This window comes from Panthera leo, chromosome B1 (genome assembly GCF_018350215.1).
Source record: "Panthera leo isolate Ple1 chromosome B1, P.leo_Ple1_pat1.1, whole genome shotgun sequence".
Taxonomy (NCBI): Eukaryota; Metazoa; Chordata; class Mammalia; order Carnivora; family Felidae; genus Panthera; species Panthera leo.
In genome coordinates, this window is record NC_056682.1 from 146544197 (window position 1) to 146571158 (window position 26962).

At 37.1% G+C, this 26962-nt stretch overlaps 1 protein-coding gene across 7 annotated transcripts in view; it reads left to right on the forward strand.

Annotated features, from left to right (window-relative positions):
- Nucleotides 1-26962, forward strand: part of ADAMTS3 (ADAM metallopeptidase with thrombospondin type 1 motif 3) — a 259971-nt gene that overhangs the window by 195587 nt on the left and 37422 nt on the right. For 6 of the 7 annotated variants that reach the window (XM_042936209.1, XM_042936212.1, XM_042936211.1 and 3 more), the window contains 5 exons: nt 20790-20873; nt 22725-22881; nt 23634-23739; nt 24136-24279; nt 24925-25057. In XM_042936209.1, coding sequence (XP_042792143.1) covers nt 20790-20873; nt 22725-22881; nt 23634-23739; nt 24136-24279; nt 24925-25057 — 624 coding nt within the window. The remainder of the gene's footprint in view (nt 1-20789; nt 20874-22724; nt 22882-23633; nt 23740-24135; nt 24280-24924; nt 25058-26962) is intronic. The other variant, XM_042936210.1, reaches the window with a different exon arrangement.

Below are 26962 nucleotides of genomic sequence, written 5' to 3' on the forward strand. Positions count from 1 at the left end.
TATGTTTTTGTTCATTGAGATGCTAGTTTATAAAATATACATATACCATGTGCCTGGTAAGATGGAAAGGCAGTATAAAAATTATTTTTATTTGCTCATTGGCCCTACTTGCTGTTATGAAGACTGAACATCACACAGAAAACAAATTATTAGCTTTGACAATAGATGTGTAGGGAAGATCATTGTTTGTAAATTACATGAATGTCTTCACCTATTAACTTTTTGTAGACTTGCTAAGTGATGAAACTCTGGGCATGCTGTTTAGCCTCTCTGCCTGCTTCAGTCTCTCCATGTACGTAATGAGAAAAATAATGGAACTTACCTCACAAGGCATGCTGAGAGGATTAAATGGGTAAAAATAAGTCGCTGTGCTTCGTCTAGTGCTGTGTACACATGCAGAAGGAAACAGTCATGTTTTAGTTTTCCACATGAAATTTACTTCCAAAATTACCTAAAATTTAAAAACCCTAAGAAGATGCTATTCACGTGCCCTGGGCTGCTTTGTCCTACCAGCAGGGATGGCAGCGAGTCATTATAGATTTATTAGGCTCCTTCCTGGTACTCAGAACTATACATGGAGTCATGCGGCAGAGATTTGATATGGTCCTTGTCCTCACAGACCTAATAATTTAGTCAAGAAGCAAAGAGAAAAATACATAGGAACTTTTTTTTTAAGTTAAGCAGTAAAAACATGCTACTATAAGAGTTATAGGTGCTATAATGCTATAAATGCTGTTAAGACTTTGGAGAAGGCAGCTATGACAACAGTCATCCAAGTGGTGAAGGGTTGAGAGTATTAAATTAGGACTTAGGAGGCAGGGGCTTTCAATCTAGTTCTGCTACCGGTTGGCTCTGTGGCCTTAGGCAACTCACATCTCTGCCTGGGATTTCTTTTCTGTGTTTATAAACTTGAAAAGCTCCATACGATGTTCATTAATTCTGTAATTCATCAGAAGTTGGGAGTTAAACTGGGTCTTTAGAGATTTGTGTTTCTATGGTTGTGGGGTGTGTTTTGTTTCGTTTTTGCTTTGTTTGATTTTGTTTTTCTGAAGGGCCCACGAAAACATAAAAGATTTCTAGGTAGAATCTTTTGAGAAGAAAGTAGAAATCGATAAAGCATATTTGTCAGACAGCAATTCTAATTTGAAGGGTGTCAAAGAATAAAACAAAGTACTACATTTTAGGTTTAATAACAGTCAAAAGGGCTGCTTTATTTTTAAGACCATTAGAAAGGTTAGATAATAGACTGAGTCTTTGTCTCAAACCCCAGAATTTGTTCTAAAGTCAATAGTGCATCAGAGAATGGAACTATAGTAGAGACAATAATTTTTAAAATTGAAGAAGTTCATTGCATCTGAAGTCATTGATGTAGGAAGGGGTTTGGCAGAGACAATAATAACACTCCTCCTTTTCTCTTCCCAAGTTCATAACCAGGTGAAAGCTAGACATGGTCATGAGACAGATGGAAAATGGTTTTATTATTGATGTGAGCTGAATTGCACATGACTTAAGTGTATAGCCACAAAGATTTTCCTTATTCTAAATCATTGATTCTCAGCAGAGGGCAGTTTGTCTCAGCCTCTGTCCCCAGGGACATTTGGCAATGTTTAGAGGATGTTAGTTGTCACAAATGGGAGGGGTGGTTGTTAATGCCACTAGCAGAAGAGGCCAGGGATGTTGCTAAACATAAAACACAAGGACAGCCCTACAAAACAAAGACTTATGAATTATCTAATCTAAAATGTCAGTAGTGCTAGAGTTGATAACTCCTGTTCTAAACTAGACAAACTTATAATTCCCATCCTTCTCCAAGTGAATAATTTCAGGTTTCCTTTATAAGAGTTGGCAGACTACTTTAAGCATGACAGACTGAAGACTAAATGCTTTCTTCTCCTTCCCACCCCCCCATCGCCCTATTGTAGACTATTAAATCCCAAACAGTGAAATAAGCACGCTCATTACCCTGTCTCAAATTGGTCAATTAGATAAGAGTTGGATAATGGTATCATAACAAAACTGCCTTAAGGAAATTTAAGGCAAAGAAAGTTGGTTTTTCCCCCCTAACAATGTTTGAATAGCTATTACCGCCTATGTTAACCATGCTTTATGACTTCCCATGGTTGCCTAAAATCATGGCTCACCAAACTTGAGGCCTACACAGACACACAGGCTTTCTTCATGTCATATAGGTTCATAACAGAAACTGTAGGAGAAAACTGAGCAAAAGAATCTACCTCTTTGCATTGATTTGGGGAGAAATGTGTCCCGGTGGTAGAGAAAAGAACATGGTTTCTTTTAACATCGTATGACACCTTTGCCTTATTTGAGTAGTCAGTGAATACATTCTTCCTTTAGTTTACTTGTTAGTCAATTTAGTTTCCATACCAGATCCCAGATGATATTTACTATACAGTTTCTGAACTATTGGAGTACTTTTGTGTGTCCAAGTAATTTTCTTCATGATTGTTATTTTAATTTAAACTGACCTCATTTTTTAAGGAGAAGCTTGTGTTTCTTATTTCATAGTTTCTTATCTTAAAAAGGTCCTTGGGTGGCTCAGTCAGTTCAGCGTCCAGCTCGTGATTGCGGCTCAGTTCATGATCTCATGGCTTGTGAGATCGAGCCCCCCGTCAGGCTCCATACTTGGCGTGGAGCCTACTTGGGATTCTCTCTCTCCTCTCTCTCTGCTCCTCCCCTACTTGTGCATGTGCACTCTCTCTCTCAAAATAAATAAACGTTTAAAAAAAAAGAAGTTCTTAAATTGTTAAATGGTAAGCATCTGTTTACTAAAAGAATGGGTAAATGAACAAATGAGTATAAATAACAAAGGTTATGAACAATCTTGGGAGGCAGAAATTTGGACTTGAGGCAAGAGGATATAGATGACAAATGAAGGCTTTTAACCTGCTTGATGATATGATAAAAGCACATGAAAAAAGTCAGTTAACATTTCTTGGGTGTCTTTTTTTTCAAGTTTATTTCAAGATGGGAATTATTATTGCCCTTTATCTAGAGGGAATGGACTTTAAAATGTTAATAAAATTGAGGTAAATTTTTAAAATTATTTGAGTGTGTCAAACAGTCTCAAATAATGATACTGGTACTGGTAGTCATTCAAAGAAGACAGAGTGGAGCTTCCTGGTTGGTGATTACATCAAGGTGCTGGGAAAGCGGTATCCTTGGAAAAGAGCACGGAAGTTCCATACCCTGCCTCCATATGCTCTGCACGTCTCCCCACATGCATTGACCTATGTATCTCTTCCATTTGACTGCTCCTGAGTTATATGCTTTATTTAAAACTCAGCAGGGGCACCTGGGTGTCTCAGTTGGTTGAACATCCAACTTTGACTCAGGTCAATATCTCGCAGGTCATGAGTTCAAGCCGCATATTGGGCTCATTGCTGTCAGCCTGTCAGCGCAAAGCCCACTTTAGATCCTCTATCCCCCTCTCTCTGCCCCTCCTCTGCTTGTGCTTTCCCCAAAATAAATTAATATTTTAAAATAAATACATGAAAATCAGTAAATGTGGGGGTGCCTGATTGGCTCAGTCAGTTAAGCGTCCAACGTCGACTCAGGTCATGATCTTATGGTTTGTGGGATCGGGCCTTGAATTGGGGTCCCTGCTGTCAGCACAGAGCCTGCTTCAGATCCTTTGACTCCACCCCCACACCCTCCCCCATGCCTGCTCTTGCTCAAAAATAAATATTAAAAAAAAATAAAAAAAATAAAAATCAGTAAATGCATAGGAGGTAGTAGTCTATAGAGGAAAGGCAAGAGAGCCTAGCACCTACAAGGTGACAGGTGACAGGCCTTGTACCAGTAGCAACTTCTCACTGTCTTGGTTTCCTTACCGATAAGGTGGGAATAGCAGTCACAGTCCAGTGCTCACAAAGGAGCTCTAAAGAGGAAGGAGAAGACAGGGTTATTGTGAGGAGAAACTTATTTAGAAAATTCAAATTATATTTCATATTTATTTTACCTCAGGCTACTCATAGTCTAAATATAATCAAGAAAACATTTGAAACACAGTGTCTTATATGTCAGGAATAATGGTAAACATTTAAAAAAATTATTTGCTACTTTATTTATTTTTGCTCTATGCTGTCCTTTCCATCATGTGACTTACTTATTTTACAACTAGAAGTTTGTACCTCTTAATCCCCTTCACCTACCCCTGCCCTCATTTACCTGCTATTTTAAATTAGCCACGTTAATCACCTTTTTGACACAAATATATTTCATCTCTTCCAGGGCCATATTGCCTGGTGATAGTAATGATTTTGTTGTATATGAGTGCGGTAAAGTTAAAAGCTATTTGCCATATGAATCTGGGAATTTGGATACTGGAGAGGCAGTTCACTAAATTAGCACTTTTCCCTGAGGGTTTAAGGATCAAGTGAATAAGTCTGAACAGGCCCTGAGATGATTTTGCTATAATTCCCTAAGAGGGAGAGGGTACCATCTACCTATCCTCTGGGTTCCTCTGAATCAGTGAAGGAGGGAGTAGTAGTCAGTTGCCTTCCATCTTCTTTTATTTTTAACTCTTTCTTTTTTGTAGATCTTGAAATTTATTCAGGTCTCATCTATAAAGCAGAAATAAACAGATATGATTATATTCTAAAACAGCATGACTAATAACCGGTTATTCCTAGATTCTTGGCAAGCTTTTTATGTTTTGAACAAGATATATGTGATATGTGTTAAGTCCTTGCTAGGATCTCATATCATACCTGGTTATGTTAAGAAATTTTAGTTTTACTATTTTGTAGCATGGCTGACTTGCGAGGAAAGTGGTTCTCAGCTATGGGGTGTGTCCCATTATACAAATATTGATCCTATTGCCTACTATGTACAATGTCTTTTTAGGCTTAGGAAGTAATCCCAATAAACACACTAGAAAATTCTCTGCCCTCTTGGAGCTTGGAAGAGGAGACAGGTAATAATCAAATGAAATAAACATGTAAGTTTAGGTAGTAATAACTGCTGAGAAGAAAAATAAATAATATTGAAGAGATACTGTCAAGGAGAGAAGAGGCAAAGTGGGGAATATTTGGGATAGGAGATTAGAAAAAGCATTTCTGAGATACTATGTGGGCAGAGATATAGAAATTCTGTGAGGAATAAAGCTGGAAAGAGTGATCCAGTCAAATGGATCATTAATTGCAAAAGTTCTGAGTCAAGAAAGAGCTTCTGAATCAGGAGTGTTTGGGATACAGGCCTAAGAGTTAGTGTTTTCTAAGCCAAATGGGTAATTTTGATGAAAACTCCTAGTTAAAAATCACTAGTAGGACAATAAAAGAGAATTGGGAGGAGAGATTAGGAATAAATCTTTGAAAATAAAGAAATATAAATGAAATTTCTTAGAGTAAAAAATATACGTAATTGGACTACCCTGGAAGTTTTTCCAGCAGTGTTCTTTGTATTTTATATTCAAATCCTATTGCCAGAGATCTGTTATCATGTGAGTAACCATGAAGTTTGCTTTACTGAACTCTGAGTATTCTAGGCAGGTAACAAATTTTTCTTGATCTGAAGATAGAGTTTATTTAAAACAAAATCTTTTGACTTGCTAATTTCTACTTAATGTGCTTTAGTACATTTATACTGTTTCTTTTAAAAAAACTATTTAAATTCTAGTGAGTTCACATACAGTGTAATATTAGTCTCAGGTGTACAATATAGTGATTCAACACTTCCATACATCACCTGGGATGAAGGGTGCTCATCACAAGTGCACTTCTTAATCCCCATCACCTAATTCACCCATTCCACCAGCCACCTCCCCTCTCATAACCATCAGTTCATTCTCTATTAAGAGTCTGCTGGCCTCTCTTTCTTCCCCTTCCCCGTGTCTTTGTTTCTTAAATTCCACGTATGAGTGAAATCATATGGTATCCATCTTTCTCTGATTGATTTATTTAGCATAATACTTTGTAGCTCCATCCATGTCCTTGCAAATGGCAAGGTTTCATTCTTTTTTATAGCTAAGTAATATTCAGTTTATATATATATATATATATATATATATATATATATATATATATATATATATACAGTCTTTATCCATTCATCAGTTGATGGCCACTTGGGCTATCTCCATAGTTTGGCTTTTGTTGATCGGCTGCTATAAATATCAGGGTGCATATATCCCTCTGAATTAGCATTTTTGTATTTGGGTAAATACCACTAGTGCAATTGCTAGATCTTGGGTAGTTCTATTTTTAACTTTTTGAGGAACCTCCATACTGTTTTCCAGAGTCACTGCATCAGTTTGCATTCCCACCAACAGTGTAAGAGCGTTCCCCTTTCTTATACCCTCTACAATACCTGTTGTTTCTTGTGTTCTTGAGTTTAGCCATTCTGACAGGTGTGAGGTGGTATCTCATTGTAGTTTTGATTTGCATTTCACTGATGAGTGATGTTGAGCATCTTTTTATGTGTCTGTTGGCCATCTGTATATGTTTGGAAAAATATCTATTCATGTCTTCTGCCCATTTTTAAATTGGATTATTCATTTTTGAGTTTTGTAAGTTTTTTATAGATTTTGGATACTAACCCTTTATCGGATATGTCATGTGCAAATATCTTCTCCCATTCTGTGGGTTTTAGTTTTGTTGATTGTTTTCTTTGCTGTGCAGAAGCTTTTTATTTTGATGAAGTCTCAATAGTTTATTTTTGCTTTTGTTTCCCTTGCTTCAGGAGACCTATCTAGAAAAAAGTTGCTATGGCCAAAGTCAAAGAGGTTCCTGCTTGTGTTCTTCTCTAGAATTTTAATGGTTTCATGTCTCACATTTAGGTCTTTAACCAATTGTGAATTTATTTTTGTGTGTGGTGTAAGAAAGTTGTTCAGCTTCATTTTTTTTTGCATGTAGCTGTCCAGTTTTCCCAGCACCATTTGTTGAAGAGACATTCTTTTTTCCCATTGGATATTCTTTCCTGCTTTGTAGATTAATTGACCATACAGTTGTGGATTCATCTGAGTTTTCTCTTCTGTTTGATTGATCTATGTGTCTATTTTTGTGCCAGTGCCATAATGCTTTGATCACTACAGCTTTGCAATATAACTTGAAGTCCGGAATTGTGATGCCTACAGCTTTGCTTTTCTTTTTCAAGATGGCTTTGGCTATTTGGGTCTTTTGTGGTTCCATACAAATTTTAGGATTGCTTTTTATAGCTCTGAAAAATGCTGTTGGTATTTTGATAGTGATTGCATTAAATGTGTAGATTGCTTTGGGTAATATAGACATTTTAATAATATTTGTTCTTCAAATCCATGGGCATGGAATGTCTTTCCATTTATTTGTGTCATCTTCAATTTCTTTCATCAGTATTTTATAGTTTTCAAAGTACAGTCTTTCACCTCTTTGGTCAGGTTTATTCCTAGGTGTTTTATTGGTTTTGATGCAATTGTAAATGGGATTGATTCCTTAGTCTCTCTGCTGCTTTATTATTGGTGTATAGAAATGCAGATTTCTGTATGTTGATTTTATATTTTACAACTTTACTGAATTTGTGCGTCAGTTCCAGCAGGTTTTTGGTGGATTCTTTACGATTTTCTGTATATGGTATGATGTCATCTGCAAATAGTGTCTTCCTTGCTGATTTGGATGCCTTTTGGTTTTTTGTTGTTGTCCGAATTCTGTGGCTAGGATTTTCAGTACTATATTAAATAACAGTGGTAAGAATGGATGTCCCCATCTTGTTCTTGACCATAGAGAAAAAGCTCTCAGTTTTTCCCTCTTGAGGATGACGTTAGCTGTGGCTTTTTTCATATATGACCTTTATCATATTGAGGTATGTTTCCTCTAAACCTACTTTGTTGAGGATTTTTATCATGAATGGATGCTGTACTTTGTCAAATGCTTTTGTTGCATCTATTAAAATGATCATATGGTTCTTATCTTTCTCTTATTGATGTGATGTATCACATTAATTGACTTGTGACTATTGAACCACCCTTGCAACCCAGGAATCAATCCTACATGAGCATGGTGAATGGTTTATTTAAACATATTTTTGGATTTGGTTTGCTAGTATTTTATTGAGAATTTTTGCATCCATGTTCATCAGGGTTATTGGCCTGTAGTTCTCTTTTTCAGTGGAATCTTTATCTGGTTTTGGTACCAGTGTAATGCTGGCCTCATAGAATGAATTTGGAAGTTTTCCTTCCTTTTCTATTTATTGGAATAATTTGAGGAGAACAGGTAGTAACTCTTCTTTAAATGTTTGGTAGAATTTGCCTATGAATACATCTGGTCCTGGACTTTTGTTTGTTGGGAGTTTTTTGATTTCTGATTCAATTTCTTTACTGGTTATCAGTCTGCTCAAGTTTTCTATTTCTTCCTGTTTCAGTTTTGGTAGTTTATATGTATCTAGAAATTTGTCTGTTTCTTCTAGGTTTTCCAGTTTGTTGGCATATAGTTTTTTATAATACTCTCTAATAATTATTTGTATTTCTGTGGTGTTGGTTATTTCTCCTCTCTCATTTATGATTTTATTTATTTGGGTCCTTTCTCTTTTCATTCTGGTAAGTCTGGCTAGAGGTTTATCAATTTAATTATTTTTTTTCAAAGAACCAGTTCATGGTTTCATTGAGCTCTTATGAAAAATATTAAATTTGGAGAAGCTTGGTGAAGCATGCATAGGAATACTTTATATTATTTTTGCCTCTTTTTTGGAAGAGTGAGATTATTTCAAAATGAAGTTAAAAATAAACTAAATATAATGAAATAACCCTGATTTTATGCTTTCCCTTGTTTCATTTCTTTTTCTTTAAATTTTGTAGTATAAAATGATCTTTTTTGGAGACTTCAGTTATGGATAGAGATAAGTAGTCAAAAGAAATGGCTAATGTATTTTTGCCAATCACACATGAGAAAATATACAATAGGTAATATAATAGTAAGTGAAATCAGTATTATGTATTATAGAACATCACTCTTAAATATCAACTTTTATTAAAGTATAACTTTAAGTTAAACATTATGAGATTTTGTTTAAAGTTACATTTTCATTTCAGTGTAGTTCTCTTTCAGATACCTTGAGAGATTATAACAAACAAATCGCATCTTGTCTATATGTCCTTCACTTTCTCAGCCCCCTATTATTCAAGCCAGAAAACTTCTTTTATCATAGAGATATTTTTCCCTTTGAGGATGCACTTTACTAGGGGAAATTAAGGTTGAAAATGTATAATGAAATCTAGAAAATATTAATTGAAACAAAAAAGCCAAGAAAACAAAACAGTGTCTGACACAGAGTAAATATGCAGTAAAACTTAATTAATACAGTGTTTTAACAAATATTTTAATGTTATATACCAGGTATATGGACGTGAACACAAAAGACTTACTTCCTACCCATCCCAAGATTACAGACTAGTAGGAAAATCAAATAAATGCTTCCTAGGTTATGATACAAGCCATGCAGGGAAGCAACACTTTGCTTGGAAAGGGAATATGAGAGCAAGTGGATGATAGGGATTTTACATAGCCATGATGGTAAAGAACGCCTTCGACCAAGAAGTGATGGTTAAATTGAGACCTAAAATAAAAGGAAGAGCCAGCCATTGACAATGCCACGCATTTTAGTTATTAAACAAAGCCGCTATGGTTTGAGTCTAGCATGCAAGGAATCTGATGAAGCGTGAAGAAGGTGGCAAGCACCTTTCAAATCACGGAAGGAGCTTGAATTCAATTTTAAGTCAATTAAGGGAAAGCCAATTTTGAAGGCCTCTTTCTGTGTTGCAGAGAATGGGTTGGAGAGGTTTAGAATGAAGGCAAACCAATTGGAACTCAATTGTAGATGTGTTCGTAAGAGATGATGGTTTATTAGATAGTGATGATTGCAATAACAAGGGAGTATTTGTGGTAGAATCAATCGGACTTGCCAGTGGATCAGAAGGGGCCTGAGGGAAAGGGGTGATTTATAATTTTCTGGCTTAAACACTGCTGGATGATGATTTATGTAGATAGGGTGGTCTACAGAACAAACAAACAGAATGTGTGGAATCAATGTTAGTAATGAAATCTTTGAAGATATTTAAAATCATCTAGTTTCAAGTGTAGTTTCAAAAGAACAGTTTCATGTTGTTAAGCATGACAGCTTATGCTACAACCAACTAACTTTTAGCCTTTGCTCTGTGCCTGGTTTATGCTAAATATTTTACCTGAATTGTATAACACTCCTCAACCCTGAAATATGCTCACTTTTAGTCTTAGTTTATAAATGAGGAGATTGAGATTTAGAGAGGCTAGGTGACTTTCCCATAGTCTTACAGCTAATAGGTAGCAGAGACAGAACTTGAGCCTAGATCTCTGTCCTTGGAGCCCAGTGCTGTTTCCTCCCTAAGCTTTACTGCTGTTGTTACAAAGTCCAGGCTTTTTGTATATCTCTTGCCAGATAAAACTCTGATGTCTTTCCTTTACCTGTTTCTGTGTCTTATTAAAATACCATTCAAGTCATTGAAGTAAGAATTCAGTACCTTGCTAGATTGAATCAAATCAATTAGCAATCTAGTTTAAGATTCTCTGTAATAGGGCAGTGAAGCAGATTTTGTGGTTGGGAGTGTGTGTTGTTTTCAATGTGCCAGAAGTCCCTGGTCACTAGCCCTTTGCTATCTGTAGCAAAGGTACAGAGGAGCAAAGGTACCTGTCAGAGCAAAGGTACCTATCAGAGCAAAGGTACCTGTAGGCAGGTATCCTAACAATATACTAAGATCTGTGACGTGATCTGGGTCTATTGTGCCTATTAAAATTTTCAGTGTTCTTCAGAGAATTGAGTCTATGCTTTAATCTCAGGATTTATCAAGTGAAAAGAAAACAATTCATTTAAAAGGTACTTCCCAGTATGAGAAATAATCATACTTCCAAGTATCATTAATTAAGAGGGAACTCATTTTTTTTTATATTGAAGTCAGCTACTTATGATGTACAGTAAACTAATAACATTGTTGTGTTATATGGACATGGCAGGCTTCCCTGCTTAATATTTTTAAAAGAAAATAAATACTCCATGGAAGTACTCCGGTCCTAACAAAGCATTAGTAGATTTAATCAAGGGTTAGCAGGTATGTGTGGGTACTGGTTAATTAATGTGATTAAGTGTCTACACTGCTTTTGATTTCTCAACTAATGTTTCTTAAAACACTGAACATGAGTTCACTGAACAACGCAAATTTATGTGGGGAGTACATGTGTTTAGGCAACCTAAGCAAATCATGAAACAGGTTTCTGTTTCGGGTCATTATCTTTAATTCCGTTTCTAACATTAGAATTAACATCAATCCTCTAGACATTGATTCACCCAGCATCCATACTTTTCTATAGGTCAACTCCTGTTTCCTTCTAGGGAGGCAGAAATTTATAAAATTTAGCTCCTTTTCACAAGTAGCTAGTTCCAGCAGGCAGGCGAAATCAAAAAATAATAATAAAATGTGATAGTTTCTTAAAAAGATTCAGTCACAAATTATTGTGTAGACATTAATTGAAAAGAAGGGGATGTGGTTTGGCAAATAATGCCAGTGGCAGATGGAGTCTTCATAGAGGAGATGCCATTTGAGTTGGACTTTAGAGAATGAATTGGCATGTCCCTGCTAGAAAAAGGGAAGTGGGAAACAGACTGTAAAAAAGTACTAAAAGTTGTAGTTCATGGTGTCTTCAGGGCCACTGGAGGCTTGTCTGTAGGTAAAACTGAATGGTATTTAGGGGAGATGGCAGATAATGAGGCTGGATGGGGAAACTGGGGTTACCTTTAGAAAAAGAAGGTTTGTGCCATTCTAAGGCATCTGAATTTCACCCCACTAATGAAGAGTCAGAGGATTTTAAAGAAAATTAGTGACTTTATCAGTCTGTGCTTTATGAAGAGAATCTGGATGCATTAGAATGATTTGGAGGAAGAGTCTCTGTTAGATGCTGTGCGGTGAACAGACACACAGTATCCGGAATTAGGAAACAGCCCAAACCCCTTGTGGTTTACACTGCATCACCCAGCCTCAACAAACTGTCTTCATTTCCCAATTGTGTATTGATCATACCAGGTCACAGAGACAGAGTGAAGTAAATACAAGTCAGTTCAGCCATCCCTTATGTAAACATGCATACCTTCCCTGGAGTATCCTGGTTTGTTGTTCTAGAAGACAGTCCCAACATCACAGGTTAAATTAACATAACGACAGGACCACCCGACAGTATTGATGCTTCAGAGGTCCCTTTGATTTTTAGTGAAGCATCTCAGCTTCCTCTTTCTCCTTCCCCTTTGATTCTGAAGCTCCAAATTTCCTTCCTGACATTCACTCATTTTTCCTTTGTTATGCTGCAAATATCAGAGTGAATGTATGCTTCCCAGATTGATAGCAGTCTTTATTTTTTCCAGGATCCTAAAACACAGAAATGTTTTTTAGCTTCTTGAGGGAATCCTCTTTCTCATTCTTGAAGAAAGGGAATCAATTCTACCTGATGTTCGGTATGCTTTTACTAAAGGCCAGAAGAGTTTTTAAGTCCTTGAATTGCCTATTCTTGGCCCACCCAAAGTTTCTTTGATGCTTAAGGGAGATAAACACATAATTAACATAAAAGGACAGACTCATGCTTACTGAAAACCACCATCTGATCCTTATAGTTGGCCCTTCTGGAGAACTACTGAAATGGGCCCAAATCACCCAAATGCAAACATTTGCAAAAGTTTTAACAGGTTATTGCAACAGTTCAACCAAGCAGGATGAATACTGAGCAGCTGGCAGTGGATGGAAAGAGATAGACTTGACAGATGTCTACGGGACTGGGTAATAGATTGACTAGTATTTGTAGAAGAGGAGGGAGTAAGGGATGGTTCAGTCTTCAACTATGTAGAATATTGAAAAAAGAACAGACTTTGGGGAGAAGACAAGTATACTTTGACACATATAGGTATCTTCCCAATAGATGGGTCTGTTACTAGAGTTGAACAGATGGCTCTGGAGCATAAGAGAGATGAATTAGTGTTACAGATACAAACATTTGGAGTTCATCAGCCTATAGGTATTGATTGAAGAAACAGCAGTGGATGAATATTGGATGAATAAAAGACACGTGGAATGAAGCAGTGAATGAATAAAGGACACGTGAGAAGCAGTGGATGAATAAAGGACACGTGAGAAGAGGTGAGGGTTGAAGACAAAACTTTGAGGCATGCTGACACGTGTGAGCTAGGCAGAGAAAAGGGAGCTGATATCAACAAAGAAACAGAATAGTATCATTGAAGAACACAGGGCTAAGCAGTGCTAAATGCTGTCGAGCATTGTAGATGGGTTATTTTTTTGTGAAGAGGGAGAATTGAGAATATTAATGGAAGAGGAAAAGGAACTTCAAGAAAGGGAGAGATTGAATATGGGAAATAGAGTTGGTTTTTTGGATCGGGTTGTTTGGAGCAGAAGAATCTAGAGGTTGAACACACTTTCACTGTGACAGAAAGCAAAAGGCAAGCAAGGCAGTTGGGAAAAAAGAATAGGCATCAGCATCACATAGACTTATTTGAATCTTAGTTGTGCTAACCTTTTTTGGGGGGAAATTCTATAACTGCTATGGGTCTCAGTCTCTTTCTAAAGTAGTGATAAAGATGTCTCCTTTGCAGTAGTGATAAAGATGTTTGAGCTTTTGCGATAATGTGGGTTGAGCTTTGTACACTTGCCTTTTTGTCTCCCTGCTCTGACTACCCAGTCTTAGGTAACTTCTTCCTCTCCCTCTGGTCCTATATTTCAATACTCAGATTTATGTTCTTCAGAGCACCTATTCCCTATCTGGTATGACCTTGTCTGCATGTATTTTTTTTTGTATTTATTGATTTTTGTCCATGTATATAGCCTATTTTACCTGTTAGAACATATTCACGATAAAGAACAGAGACTCAAACTCAGTTACTGTTCTGTTTCCTGCCCCAAGGACAATAGGGCAGATGGTAACTGTTCAGTAAATATTTGATAAGACTGTTAATAAAAAATAGTCCTTATTAGTCTGAGATTGGAGGTAGGAAAAGAAGAGTTGGCAAGGTGGAAGTCAGCCACCTACCCTGAGTAAAAGGAATATAGAGTATGGGATGAGAATCCAAGTAGGTATGTGTTTGGAACTTTAGCTCTACAAGAAATGAGTTGTGGATAGAGTACCGTTTCTTCTCAGTTCTTTAAAAAAATTTTTTTTTGATGTTTATTTAGTTTTGAGAGAGAGAGTGTGAGCACGGGAGGGGCAGAGAGGGAGGGAGACACAGAATCTGAAGCAGACTCCATGCTCTGAGCTGTCAGCACAGAGCCCCACGTGGGGCTTAAACTCACAAACCATGAGATCATGACCTGAGCCGAAGTCAGACGCTTAACCCACTGAGCCACCTAGGGTTCCCCTTCCCAGTTCTTTTCAGAATATTTTTATGTCCAACCCAAATTACCCAGACTATCTTGTCATTAACCTTCAGTTTGCCTTCAGTAAACCAAGTCTCCATTTCTTTTTAAAAATCATACTTAGGTCTCATTTATTTTCTTCTGTATGAATAATATTAATGATGGCTAACAACTTTTTGTTTTTACATTTGCAAGGGCCACCACTCTTGAGCACTGTACATCTCTGAGCTCATTTATTCCTCTCAACAATCCTATAAGGGCAGTATTATAATTCTTCCATTTTACAGATGAGAAAACTGAAGCACAGAGACAAATAATGTGCCCAAGTTCACATAGCTAAGATCAAACTCAGGCAGTCTGGCTGCAGAGCCCACGCTCTTTTTTTTTTTTTTTTTTTTTTGTGTGTGTGTGTGTGTGTGTTTATTTATTTTTGGGAGACAGAGAGACAGAGTGCAAGCATGGGAGGGGCAGAGAGAGAGAGGGAGACAATCTGAAGCAGGCTCCAGGCTCCACCCTGTCAGCTCAGAGCCCGATGCGGGGTTTGAACCTACAAAGTCTGGGATCATGACCTGGGCTGAAGTCAGATGCTTAACCGACTGACCCACCCAGGTGCCCCTGCAGAGCCCACACTCTTAACCACTCAGCTATACTGTCTGTCTCTCCCACCTGATCCACCCATCTGAAAGAAAAATGAGTGTTGCTTTGTTGAAGCCAGACAAAGCTGTTCATCAGCTAGTCAGACAAAGCAGGTCAGATTGTCCTGCCAGGGAAATGTCCTGGGAGAAATTGTCCTGTCCAGGAACAAACCTGGAAGGAATTTTCCTTTCAAGGAAAAGAATACTTGAGTTGATTTTACCTTTGGTTCCCTCCCCCGCCCCCACCCCCGCCACATCATTGGCAACCCCTTCTAATTTAAGGTCATCTGAAAATGGAATTAATGTTCCATTGACCCCTTCTTTCAGGTAATTTAATAAAAACTCTGGGCTCAACCCTGAACACCTCACAGAAACTCTACACACACTCTACAGATTGGTTCACATGGTAAAAGGATATTCCAATTTACATATATTTGCATTATGTTGTGTCATGACTTCTTAGAATATTTATGCTTAATGCCTTTCTTACAACCCAAAAGACTGGTTATAAATTTCAGTCCTATCTTTTCTTTCCTCATTTACTTTTTCCAGTGATCTGCTCTAGCACCAATTTTCCCCAGTATTTTTTAGAATGCCAGTATGTTGATCATCAAGAAATCCTTATTTATAATAAGCTCAGAGTCCAATTCCTCATTTCTTTAAAGTCTACATGGAGGAATTTTATGAAAAGGAGGTAAAGTTATTAAGACCTCTTTCTCAGTATGCTTATACACCAGGTTCTTAAATTCAGGGAGAGCAAATCACTATTGATTATTCTAAAACTATCTGTTCTGTGCATAGGGATAGACCTGTGGTCTACAGGAAGTATAGCAATATGGTGAAATCCACTGACTCTGGAGTCAGACTGTCTAGGTTTTCATCCTTTGCTGTGTCTGTTAACTACGTGACCTTGGGCAAGTTACTTCTCTGGGTCGCAACTTCTTTAGCAGCTTTTTTTTTTTTAAGTTTATTTATTTTTGAGACAGAGAGAGACAGAGCATGAACGGGGGAGGGGCAGAGAGAGAGGGAGACACAGAATCGGAAGCAGGCTCCAGGCTCTGAGCCATCAGCCCAGAGCCCAACTCAGGGCTCGGACTCACAGACCGCGAGATCGTGACCTGAGCTGAAGTCGGACGCTTAACCGACTGAGCCACCCAGGCGCCCCTCTGGGTCGCAACTTCTTAGATACAAAATGAAGATACTAAGATCTCTGAAGTTGTTGCAAGGATTACTTGAATTCATATAAAGCATTTAAAGCAGTGTCTGGAATCTGGAAAGCTCTATATAATATTAGCTGTTGTTTTTGTTTGTTTTTGATGTTGCTTTTAGGAAAAAAATGCTTTCCTTGTCACTAAGAGTTGTAAAATTCTTTCTTGACAAATATTCTACTTCATCTTGACAGACTCAAGTGGTTCATTCAGTGAGATGTTTTTATTTCATTCGGTGTATAATTTATTGATTGTTACGGTTTGTGATTAATTTGTAGTCAGATTCTTGGAGTTTCTCTGTTTCACATGTGTTTTAATAGATGACATTGAAAAAACAGTCTAAATAAAGATGTTTTCAGTATTTTTCTTTGCTTTCAAGAGTCAAATGACTCAGTGTTTTCCTTAGGCTAGAATATTTTAAAACTTGTATTTAATTTTGAGGAAGTGATTTTATTTATGTGTAAATATAGGAAAAGGCAGACATAACAACTGGTGAGTAAGTACCTCCAGGTGTATGTAGCAGCCTGTACCCCCCTCAAAAATGTGCATGCTGCCATCTGCTGGAAAGAGCTTTTGTACGTTGAAACAGTTTTGAAAAAAAAAAAATAAGTGTCAAATGGTTTTTCCCAAAATTTTATTATATATATAATTTAAATCACATCTTTCATTCAATTGAGATTTCTAGAAAAAGAGTCTTGAGTCTCTTTTAGTGAAAACTAAGAAGGAGGCCGTTGTATTTCTTGTTCTTTTCACGTAGATTATGAAAATACATCCATAAATCTTCAAAATCTTTTTCAAGGATAGATGGAAGGGTGCCAAAGTTTTTCATGTTTTACTGAGAGCAGTTGTGTGCCATTTTGCTCGATTTGGACAACAGCTCTTTGAAACAGGCACAGCAAATCCAATTATAATTTGCCAGTGAGAAAACAGGCTCAGAGAGCCTGAGGTCACTCAGTTTATCAGTGGCTTAGCTGGGACGGAATCCAGGTCTTTGAATATCTTATCCTTTGTTGCTGATTATTTTTTCAACTCTTATCCTATAGGTCTCTGAGTATAAAAACATTGCATCCTGTTATTAATAAGGCCTAGCAAGATGGAAAGCAGCCAAATTATTAAATACATTTTAAAGTAAATAATGTATAGGGAGCAACTTTTTTAAACTTTGAAAATCAAGATAATAAATGATATCCAATGCTTTGCGTAACACAGATACCTAATGTGTGTTGGTTTGCCATATTGAAAGAATACTCTCTGCTCTGTATACATATTATTGCCTTCTATTTGGTGATTTCTACCCATAATAATTTGTGTATGTCCCGTGATAGCTTCACAAATATGTGCTAACCTAGAAGATTCCATGATCAATTTTGGTCTCTACCGGAGTACCCTGCTGTCTAATTAGCCTGGCGTAATAGTGACTTTTGTTAAATAATACTTTTCATTTGGTGAATGGTTAACTCTGACTTTTAAAAAGTGTCCTTTTACTCTAACATTTTATAATATAATATTATCATTGATAACCTAACTTTTGTCCATTATACTTTCTTGGTATTGTACTGATCTTAAAATTTCCCAAGTATGGATGAATTTACTAATTTAGGATGATTATAGGTACATTATACTAACTGAACTATCATATGCTATTTGTCATTATCGCCACCTTTCCTTCATTTATGATCTCTGATGTGTTTCCTACATTTTATAGTTGTTGCCACTGCTGTGCAAGTGGCTGTGTCTCCCTCCTTCCATCCTTCCATCATCTTTGCCCTGGAATTTTTTTTTTTTTTTTACCTAACTACTTTTCTTTAGTTTAAAATTTTATTGTTCTCCTATTTTGTGTATTTACTAGCATTGCTTTCAGTCTTTTTTTTTTCCTTTCTTTTTACATCAAATGCATTTATATTTCAATTACATTAAGCTGAGTACATGTGAGTGAAGTCATATTGCTAATTCAGAACAGCTGCCTTAGGAAAAGTCTCTTGGAATGTCCATGAGTCTCTGGATGAATGTGTTAGTGAGCGATATGTCTGGCTTCAGCCTTTTTACTTACATTGGCATTATAATGTTAGGAATTTTGTTTTAATTTTTATTTTATTATTTATTTTGGAGGAAGACAGAGAGAGTGCCAGCAGGGGAGGGGCAGAGAGAGAGGGGGAGAATCTCAAGCAGGCTCCACACTGTCAGCACAGAGCCCAGTATGGGGCTCAAACTCACAAAACTGTGAGATCATGACCTTAACCGAAATCAAGAATTGGACATTTAACTGACTGAGCCACCCAGGCACCTCAGATGTTAGGAATTTCTTATCAGATAATTAATCCAGAAGAGGAAAGGGATTCAGTCTTCAATTAGGCAGGTATGGAAGAAGAGATTGTGCCCGTGACCAAATGGTCACAAGAAATCACAGCTTTTTTGTCCAGCATTTAGTTTTTCCTTATATTGAACTGAAATCTATCCTTCTCATAGTTTGAACTTAAGGTTTTTATTTTCTGTAGATACACAGAATAAATTGAAGCCTTTTTTCATATGGCAGCTATTAAGTCTTCTTTCTAAGTTTTTCTTTTCTGTTTCCCATATTCTTCTGTTCCTTAATGTCCCTCTCTCCTTACCTCTCAAATTTTTTGAGCAATATGTTTGCATGAGTTAAATCTTTTAATTCTTGCACTAGCCCAGTGTGGTAGTATTCTTATTATGCCCATTTTATTGAGACTCAAAAAGATAGAGACCACACCACAATGAGGGGCTGAACCAAGATATCAGCCGAGACCATTAGCGTTTGGTGTTCTGCTTTTGGCCATTACGTCTTCCATTCTTTATGTGACACATTTTCTAGGTTTCTTGCTTTTTATTCTTCTCTAGATATACTCATGTTTGTCAACATCTCTTTTACAAGATATCATAGATAAAATGTACTCAATACTTTAGGTACACCCTGGCCTCCAGAGGGGATAGCTTGTCCCTGGGTTACCTGCCTGCACACCTGTGCCCGGCAAGAGCACATTTTTTTTTTTTTTACCTTGGCTTATCTTGAACAGGGATTAAATTGGTCTTAGCATTCTATGTGTGTATATGCATTTGTAAAATGTATGTGTGTATATGTCAATGCATTTTTCTGTGTGAGAGGATTCTACATCTTTTCTTGTCAAACTGTACTTTGCCTTCTTTAGCATATACTAGTTTCTGTAGGTTTTTTTTTTTTTTTTACCTCCATCTTAGCTGTCTTCTTTTTTGTTCCATCTGAATTTAGTAAGTATGCCTTTAGTCTATATTTAAGGCCTTCATTTTTTTAAGGTGTTCTGGCAAGTACCATTAGATTCTTGAAATATTTCAGTTGAGATATGTTAGTCTGTTTCTTGGTCAGTGTGGTAATTTGCAATTTTATGATTCATGAATTTTGTGGGATTGTTTTTAGAACATTCTATCATTCTTGAGTTGTATTTCTTTTTAAAGCCCCTTTCTATGAGATTATGGTTATCTTTTCTCTGTGGGTTTTCAATTTGCTGTGCTTACTGTCCAAGTCTCCTGGATTTCAAGTCAAATTGCAGTTAGTTTTCCACCCCTCTTTTAGTTATTGTGACAAATGTTGGGTCCCTATCCATGGGAACAGCTAAGAATTTTTCTAATCAGATAACTCCACCTCTCCCATTCCTGCTAACATTTGCTAACTTAATAAGCAATCTTTTTTTTTTCACACTTATTTTGCACTGTCTTAATCAGAAGACACAATGATGGTTCACCTTAGATTCATATCTGCAGACAGTTGACTGTGGCTTTTGCATATCAGTTAATCTCTACTGTCTTCACCTTCCTCATCTGTATAAATGCGTGTTGGACTGTGATTTTGAGGTTGCTGAGATTATGATTTTAAAGCATGCCAAATCACTTTTAGAAATGTCAGCCCAACTTTAGAAATTAAATAAAAAGGAATGACTCGACTTTGCTTTTCTGAGCTATACCCAAGGGTGATATTCATCTAATATACACTGATACAGGACTTTGGTAATTCAAATATTGAAGGACTTCTCACACTGTAGAACTTCTAAATCACCGTTGTCCCAGCTGCACACTTCAGGCTACCCACTCACTGGCCTGCAGATAAACCACCACAGCTCCTGCTCACCAGCTCTGTCTCCATGAGCTCTCCCAACCAGATTAGGACCCGTGGTGGTGACATGAGGACCCAGACAAATGCCTGCTGTCTGATTCTCTCTACATGGCCGTGACTCCACACAGCTAGTAGACTCTTGCCAGAGTCACTACCCACATGTGGTTGCTTTTGATGAATTGCGGGTTATAGCACATTGGACTCTTTCTAACACAACAATAGTTTAATGAAGCCCTTTGAAGGCATAGTCTCCACGTTCATGGTACTGTGGGGTTTACAAAATCAGTAATTCACATATCGGAGAATTGTTCCAAAGCTAAAGGTAAGTAATTTCAGGGTTCAGCTTAAACCAAATTAAAAAAAAAAGTGACTTGATTCTAGTACTTGTGATTATATGGCTGGTCCCTGAAATGCTGTGCCTCTCATAATCATTGATGTGTTACCTTTCTTTTAGCAATTATCTGCTTTGTTTCTAGGTGAATGAAATTTACCATGATGAGTCCCTTGGAGTACATATGAATGTGGTCCTGGTGCGCATGATAATGCTGGGTTATGCAAAGGTAAAATGCCCTAAAATATGTAAACTGTGAATGTTAAGGACTGGGTTAGCAAACAGAAGCTTAAATTTTTGAAGCTATAGCTAACATGTGGCACTGATGTCTCACATAGACTGAGGAAGAGAAACCACCACAATGAGTACACATCTCCCAATCTGAGCAGATAATGATTTTTGTGCTGATGCCATTTGCTTTGTTCATGTGACTAATGGATTCAGATATTTTGACTTTAGGCATGGCTGTATGAGTGAAAAAAATGGATACCATTGTCAGAAAAGAAAGTTTCTTTAGTCTACTATTATCATCAAATTTGTGATTCACTTACTCATTCAAAACATCTATACTGAGTGCCTACTATGTGTCAGATGCTTGTTTCTAGGTGCCTTGAATATATCAGTGAAGAAAAATAGCAAAGATCCTTGCCCTTTCATGATTTGTTAAAAACAATTATTTTATATGTATATTTTCCACTTAGGAAAGTGAAGTATACAGTGGATATCCATTTAGAAGAGCTTTAATCCTTTTGCAAACAAAAAATTAGGTCAAAATGTACACAGTAGGAATTTCATGTAATATAACTAACTTCAGCTGGCTTTAGAATGGCAGTAGATGTGCCTGTGCTTGGAAGTAATGAAATGGATGACCATAGTTTCTCCCTCTGAGAAAGGCACTGACTTGGCACTTTTCTTGATGTTTTAAAATCACATTCCCACTCCCATACTTAATCCTCCTGATTATGCAATACTAATGAAATTATGCATTTAACAAACAGGAAAAATCCATGTGTTTGCATTTCATTATGTATTTAACACCCACTTATCATTTTCTGAGGAGAGGGTGTCACTGATGTTTACTTTATTCCATAAACCTGACCTACTTTGTGTCACTAACACTGAATACAAGTCAACTCCAGCTGGAGATGTTAACAGCCTTCGATTGGTTGTTATAGGATTTACGTGGAGAAGTATGTGATCAGCATATAATAAACCAAGCTAATTTTATTCAGAATGTAAACATGGATAATAACATTTGCTGAAATGTAACAAAACTCTTAGCTTGTTGGCCAACTAAGGACTAATTTGGGTTCCAAATTCAATTTCTTAGTCCATCAGAACTACTCTGGAAAGTATGGATACTTGGTTCTTGAAGGATGGGCCCTTTTCCTTCTGAGCTTTTAACTCCTGATCATACTATGGTGGTAGCAATGTTCCAAGCAATGTCAGTCCATCTCTTGGAACTGCGAGATAAGAGTACATCCCTCTTCATTGCTGTGAGGTTAAGAAAAGTGTTGTTGCTTTTTTCAGTGTAAGGTTTATATAATTTGACCTCTTCCCAAAATGAAGGCTTAACCAGCTTTGCCAGCTCATTGAAGAACCTGTGTTCTTCACATATGTTGATCAGTTCTGGACCAATAAAAATAAAAATAAAAAAGTTAATGAAAGACTGTTTACTTTAACAGCTCTGGATAAAAGTCTCATGCCAGGATCTTTAACCCTTTTTTTGTTGTTGTTCTTAATATCTATAAAACTAAGAAATCTGAGCTGAATTAGGTAATAGACCACTAAAATTCTTACCCCAACGATTAATATTGAGTTGCCCCATGATAGCAAATGTCAGCATTACATGTTCCCATAAAAGTGTCAGTCACCTTTCACACAGGTAACACTAATCATCTTTAAGATATCCTTCACGGGCATTTAGAATTCCCAAATAAAAGATATATACATAGGCACTAGATAATGTTATTGAACATCCTTAAATATTGCACTCCCAAATGTTGACTTCAGAGAAAGTTATGATAGGAAGACTTTGGGAAAGTTTTGTGCACTTCTTCAACACACTGTTTCCTCTTAGTCCATCAGCCTAATAGAAAGGGGAAACCCATCCAGAAGCTTGGAGAACGTGTGTCGCTGGGCTTGCCAACAACAAAAATCTGATCCCAACCACTCTGAACACCATGATCATGCAATTTTCTTAACCAGGCAAGACTTTGGACCTGCTGGAATGCAAGGTATTTCTATTAATATGCAGAAGAAAAACTTAAGGGCATGACTTTTCAAAAATAATCCTAAATCAAAGAATCCGTTCAAATGTTCCAATCCCTACCATCACTTTCCATCATGCATCAGCCAAGCATACACTTTCTTTCTATTGCTTCCAGTGACTTCTGTGGAATTCACAATGTTAAATGCCACTTAAATGCTATAATAAATTATACTTGCCTTTAAAATAATGATTATGCATTCGGGATATGGAGGGGACGCTGTAAAATGCAGTGTGATTTCCACTAACTCTTTGGAAAGGGAAAGGAGATACCATGAGAAATGATTGCTGCCAAGGAACTTTCTTCCAAAGTCAGCTTACATTTATCTAATAAATTCTGATGTAGACTTTGGAAAAAAAGTAGACTGATGAGTTTCTTTTCAACGTTGATGGAATTTCTGGCTCCCTTCATCAGTACCATCATGGGAAGGACCATTCACTAAAACAGAAAGACAGGGCTTTGTTGGTGGGAGGAACAGAATGGTAACTCCAGGCAGTTCCTTCCCTTAGGAAAGGAGAAAACGCAGACCCAATGAATCTTTTTAGAGACCGTTACCTGTGTGTGGCTTTCCCAAGAGAACGTGGCACAACACTAGCAGTGAAATAATACTGCCTCTGTTTCCTGAAAAGCCTTTTTTTTTTTCTAGGCGAAGGTCCAGTAGTAGTGTTTAATGGGTTTTCTCATAAAATGAAAATAAAAGTAATTGTTATTCTCTACAGGATATGCTCCAGTCACCGGCATGTGTCATCCAGTGAGAAGTTGTACCCTGAATCATGAGGATGGTTTTTCATCTGCTTTTGTAGTAGCCCATGAGACTGGCCATGTGTAAGTCACTGTTGACAGCTATAAAGCAAAAAAAAAAAAAAAAGTCTTTTCTTTCCTGCTTCTCTCAGTATTGTTCATACTTTGGGCCTAGTACATGCCAGCCTGCAACTCTCATTCCTTGCCAAGTGTGAGGAGCTCAAAACAGGGAAGAGGTCATGTACTGAAACTAAGTAAGTGGCTCTGGCTTGCAGAGATACCCCTGTGCTTTACATAGCTATAGAATAAGAGAGACATTTCTGTCAGATGGTTCTCTATTTTGCAGTTTCTTTGACTTTTCCACAAAACCCACGTTAATTTCTAGAATGTGTATTTCCCTCGAATGACTTTCAAGAGTGAAATCAAGCAAAACCAATGGTCCCTCTGATTCTTACCAGGGAGGTCTCCCTTTTGTTCTAGGCTGGGAATGGAGCATGACGGCCAAGGCAACAGGTGTGGTGATGAGACTGCTATGGGGAGTGTCATGGCCCCCTTGGTGCAAGCAGCATTTCATCGTTACCACTGGTCCCGGTGCAGTGGCCAAGAACTGAAGAGATACATCCAGTATGTCCCCTTCTGCATGTCGTGAGAGAGCATTTACGTCACAGCATAACACAGACATGAAGCTGACTTTTAGGACCTTGGTCATAACCAAACTCCCAGTGAATGAAAGCTGTTGCTCATAATAAACATTTTCTTATGACTCAGAGCTTTTGGCACAATGATGCCATAATGTAATCACAATATTTTAAACCATAAGCGTAGAATTTAAGTGAATTTTTAACTGTGGTTTCCGTTTAGTAAATTCCTTATAGCATCTTTGACTTACGGTCAAACTTGAGTTGAGGACAGGGAGAGGATGGCCATGTGAGGCCTGCATAATGTGTCACTATGATGCTGATATAGCATCAGTGCCAGGATCTGCACCACCACACCATGTGGGGACTCAGCTGGAGACATGTATAAGGCTGTCAAAATTCTACTGTCTTCCTGAGTCATGCCTGGCTTATTATTTCTGGGATGAATAAGGATGATGGGTCTTTTTCTAAGTGGAACTTAAACCCAAAACCTTAAAAACGTATGCCTTTGTGATCTTGCTATATGATGTGATGGAATTCAAGAGTATGTAACCTAAGAATACTTTTTCATTAGGATGTGATAAAAAAAAAAATGAACACTTTACTAGTTGAAATATTTTCCTTTCTACAGTTCCTATGACTGTCTCCTTGATGACCCTTTTGAACATGATTGGCCCAAACTCCCAGAACTTCCTGGAATCAATTACTCTATGGATGAACAATGTCGTTTTGACTTTGGGGTTGGTTATAAAATGTGCACTGCGGTATGTTACTCAAAGTCCATTGAGATTTTGCATCTTGAAATCTATTTGCGTGGCTCCTGTTTGGTGAGCTTCACAGACTCACTGGTGCAAGTATAAGGTTATCTATCAATGATTGTGTGTTTGCTGTGTCACTACATGCTGAAGCTAAGTACTATATTATTTAATCCTTGTGAATTAGTATTTAATCCTTGTGACAGACTAGATGGGAGTCTGGGAACTGGCAACCAGTTTTATTTTACAGATGAAAAAGCCAAGACTTGAGAGAGATTTAACAATTTGCTTAAATCACGCATCTGGTCAATAGGGGAGCCAGACATTGAAACTAAGATTGTCAGGCCATGAAACTTTATGCTCTATTTCTCCCTTGGTTTTTGTGACCTTCAGAAATGACTTCTAAGCCTTTGATAGGTTGCTTTTCATTAGTTTGTTGGCCAGAATTTCATACCGCTCTGACCAGATGGAAGAGTTGTGCTCGTGTATTCTCTCTCACATGACAGTCATGTGGTATAGTATGAAGGTCAGGAGCAATAGTGTGAAGGTGTGTTTCATACTCAGACGAGGTGGGTTGTCAGAATCTGGATCTCACTAGATATATAACTTTGAGAACTTTAGTCATTCTCTGACTTAGTTTCCCCAGGTGTAAAATGTGGATAACGATAGTATTTATCTCATGGAATTTGGCACCAGGATTAAATTTGATAGTATAATTAAAGTCCTTAGCACAATGCAGGCACATAGTAAATGGAGTTCAGTAAAGCCAGTGTTCCATGTAGCTATGCAGATTAGAGGTATGTTTCACTAAATTTCTATAATGCGTTTTAGTAGTTTATTAAAAAAAGGAGGGGGAGGGGAGAAAGGAAGGGCTTTTTATATGTTGGAGCAAGCTTTATGTGTTAGAGAAAGAAAAATAAATATTTCATGGCACTGAAAAGAAGTTGATCTTCTGTTTGAAATCTTCCATGTGGAGATATCTACAGCCATTTGGTCTGTCTGTAAGGTGCACACTGTCAGCCCCTTACTACTTACATTAATGCTTTAGAGCTGAGAATTCTAAAGTTTGGCTCAATATTATGGAAAAGTACAATTTCTGCATTTAAGTAATAGGAATTAGAACAACAACAACAAGAACCCAGGTCCAAAATGAGTGCTAATTTAAAAACAACAACAAAAAAAGACTATGACCATAAGGCTGTGTGTGGGTAATTAGTGGTATAAGCAATGAATATGTAGATAAACTGGTGTTTTGATTTTTTTTTTTTTTTAATCTAGAGAATGGTAAGATGTTTCCAGTTACAAAGAGATCAGATAAGTAAAGAGCACAGACAACTATTTGGATATTGTAATGTCGTGTTTTAGGAAGATAAAACATTCTCAGGAATAAGAATACTAATATGCTGGTCTGTTACTTATAACCATAACTACAGCCTTACCTCGTAACTCATATTCTCAGCCATGGATTGTTTTCAGGATTAAATATGTGGAAAGTACGTTATAAACTATATGAATATATTGTGGTATTTTGTAACACTCAGAAAACTTGATCTCACATAGCAAGCCTTACAAATATTTTCTGCTTTGAGCCAGATCATTATGATGGGTATTTTTATTGTTTATACCTGACTAGTTCATACTTACAGGGCTAAGGAGAGCTATAAAATGATCATAATAAGTTTTTGTATTTAAAATGGTCATAATATTTACAAATTCTTTAAAGTTCCAGTGTTGTCTATTTGAAAACCATAAAAAAAATAGTGCGCAGAAATGTTAAAGTGAACCAGAGAATCCCAGACAAATCATTGCTTATCATTAATATTTTAGAATAGCAGAATGAAAGTATTCTTTCCTTGGAATTCTTAGGCAGTACTTTTTTCTTAACATGCCACAACTATGACTATTAATTTGAAA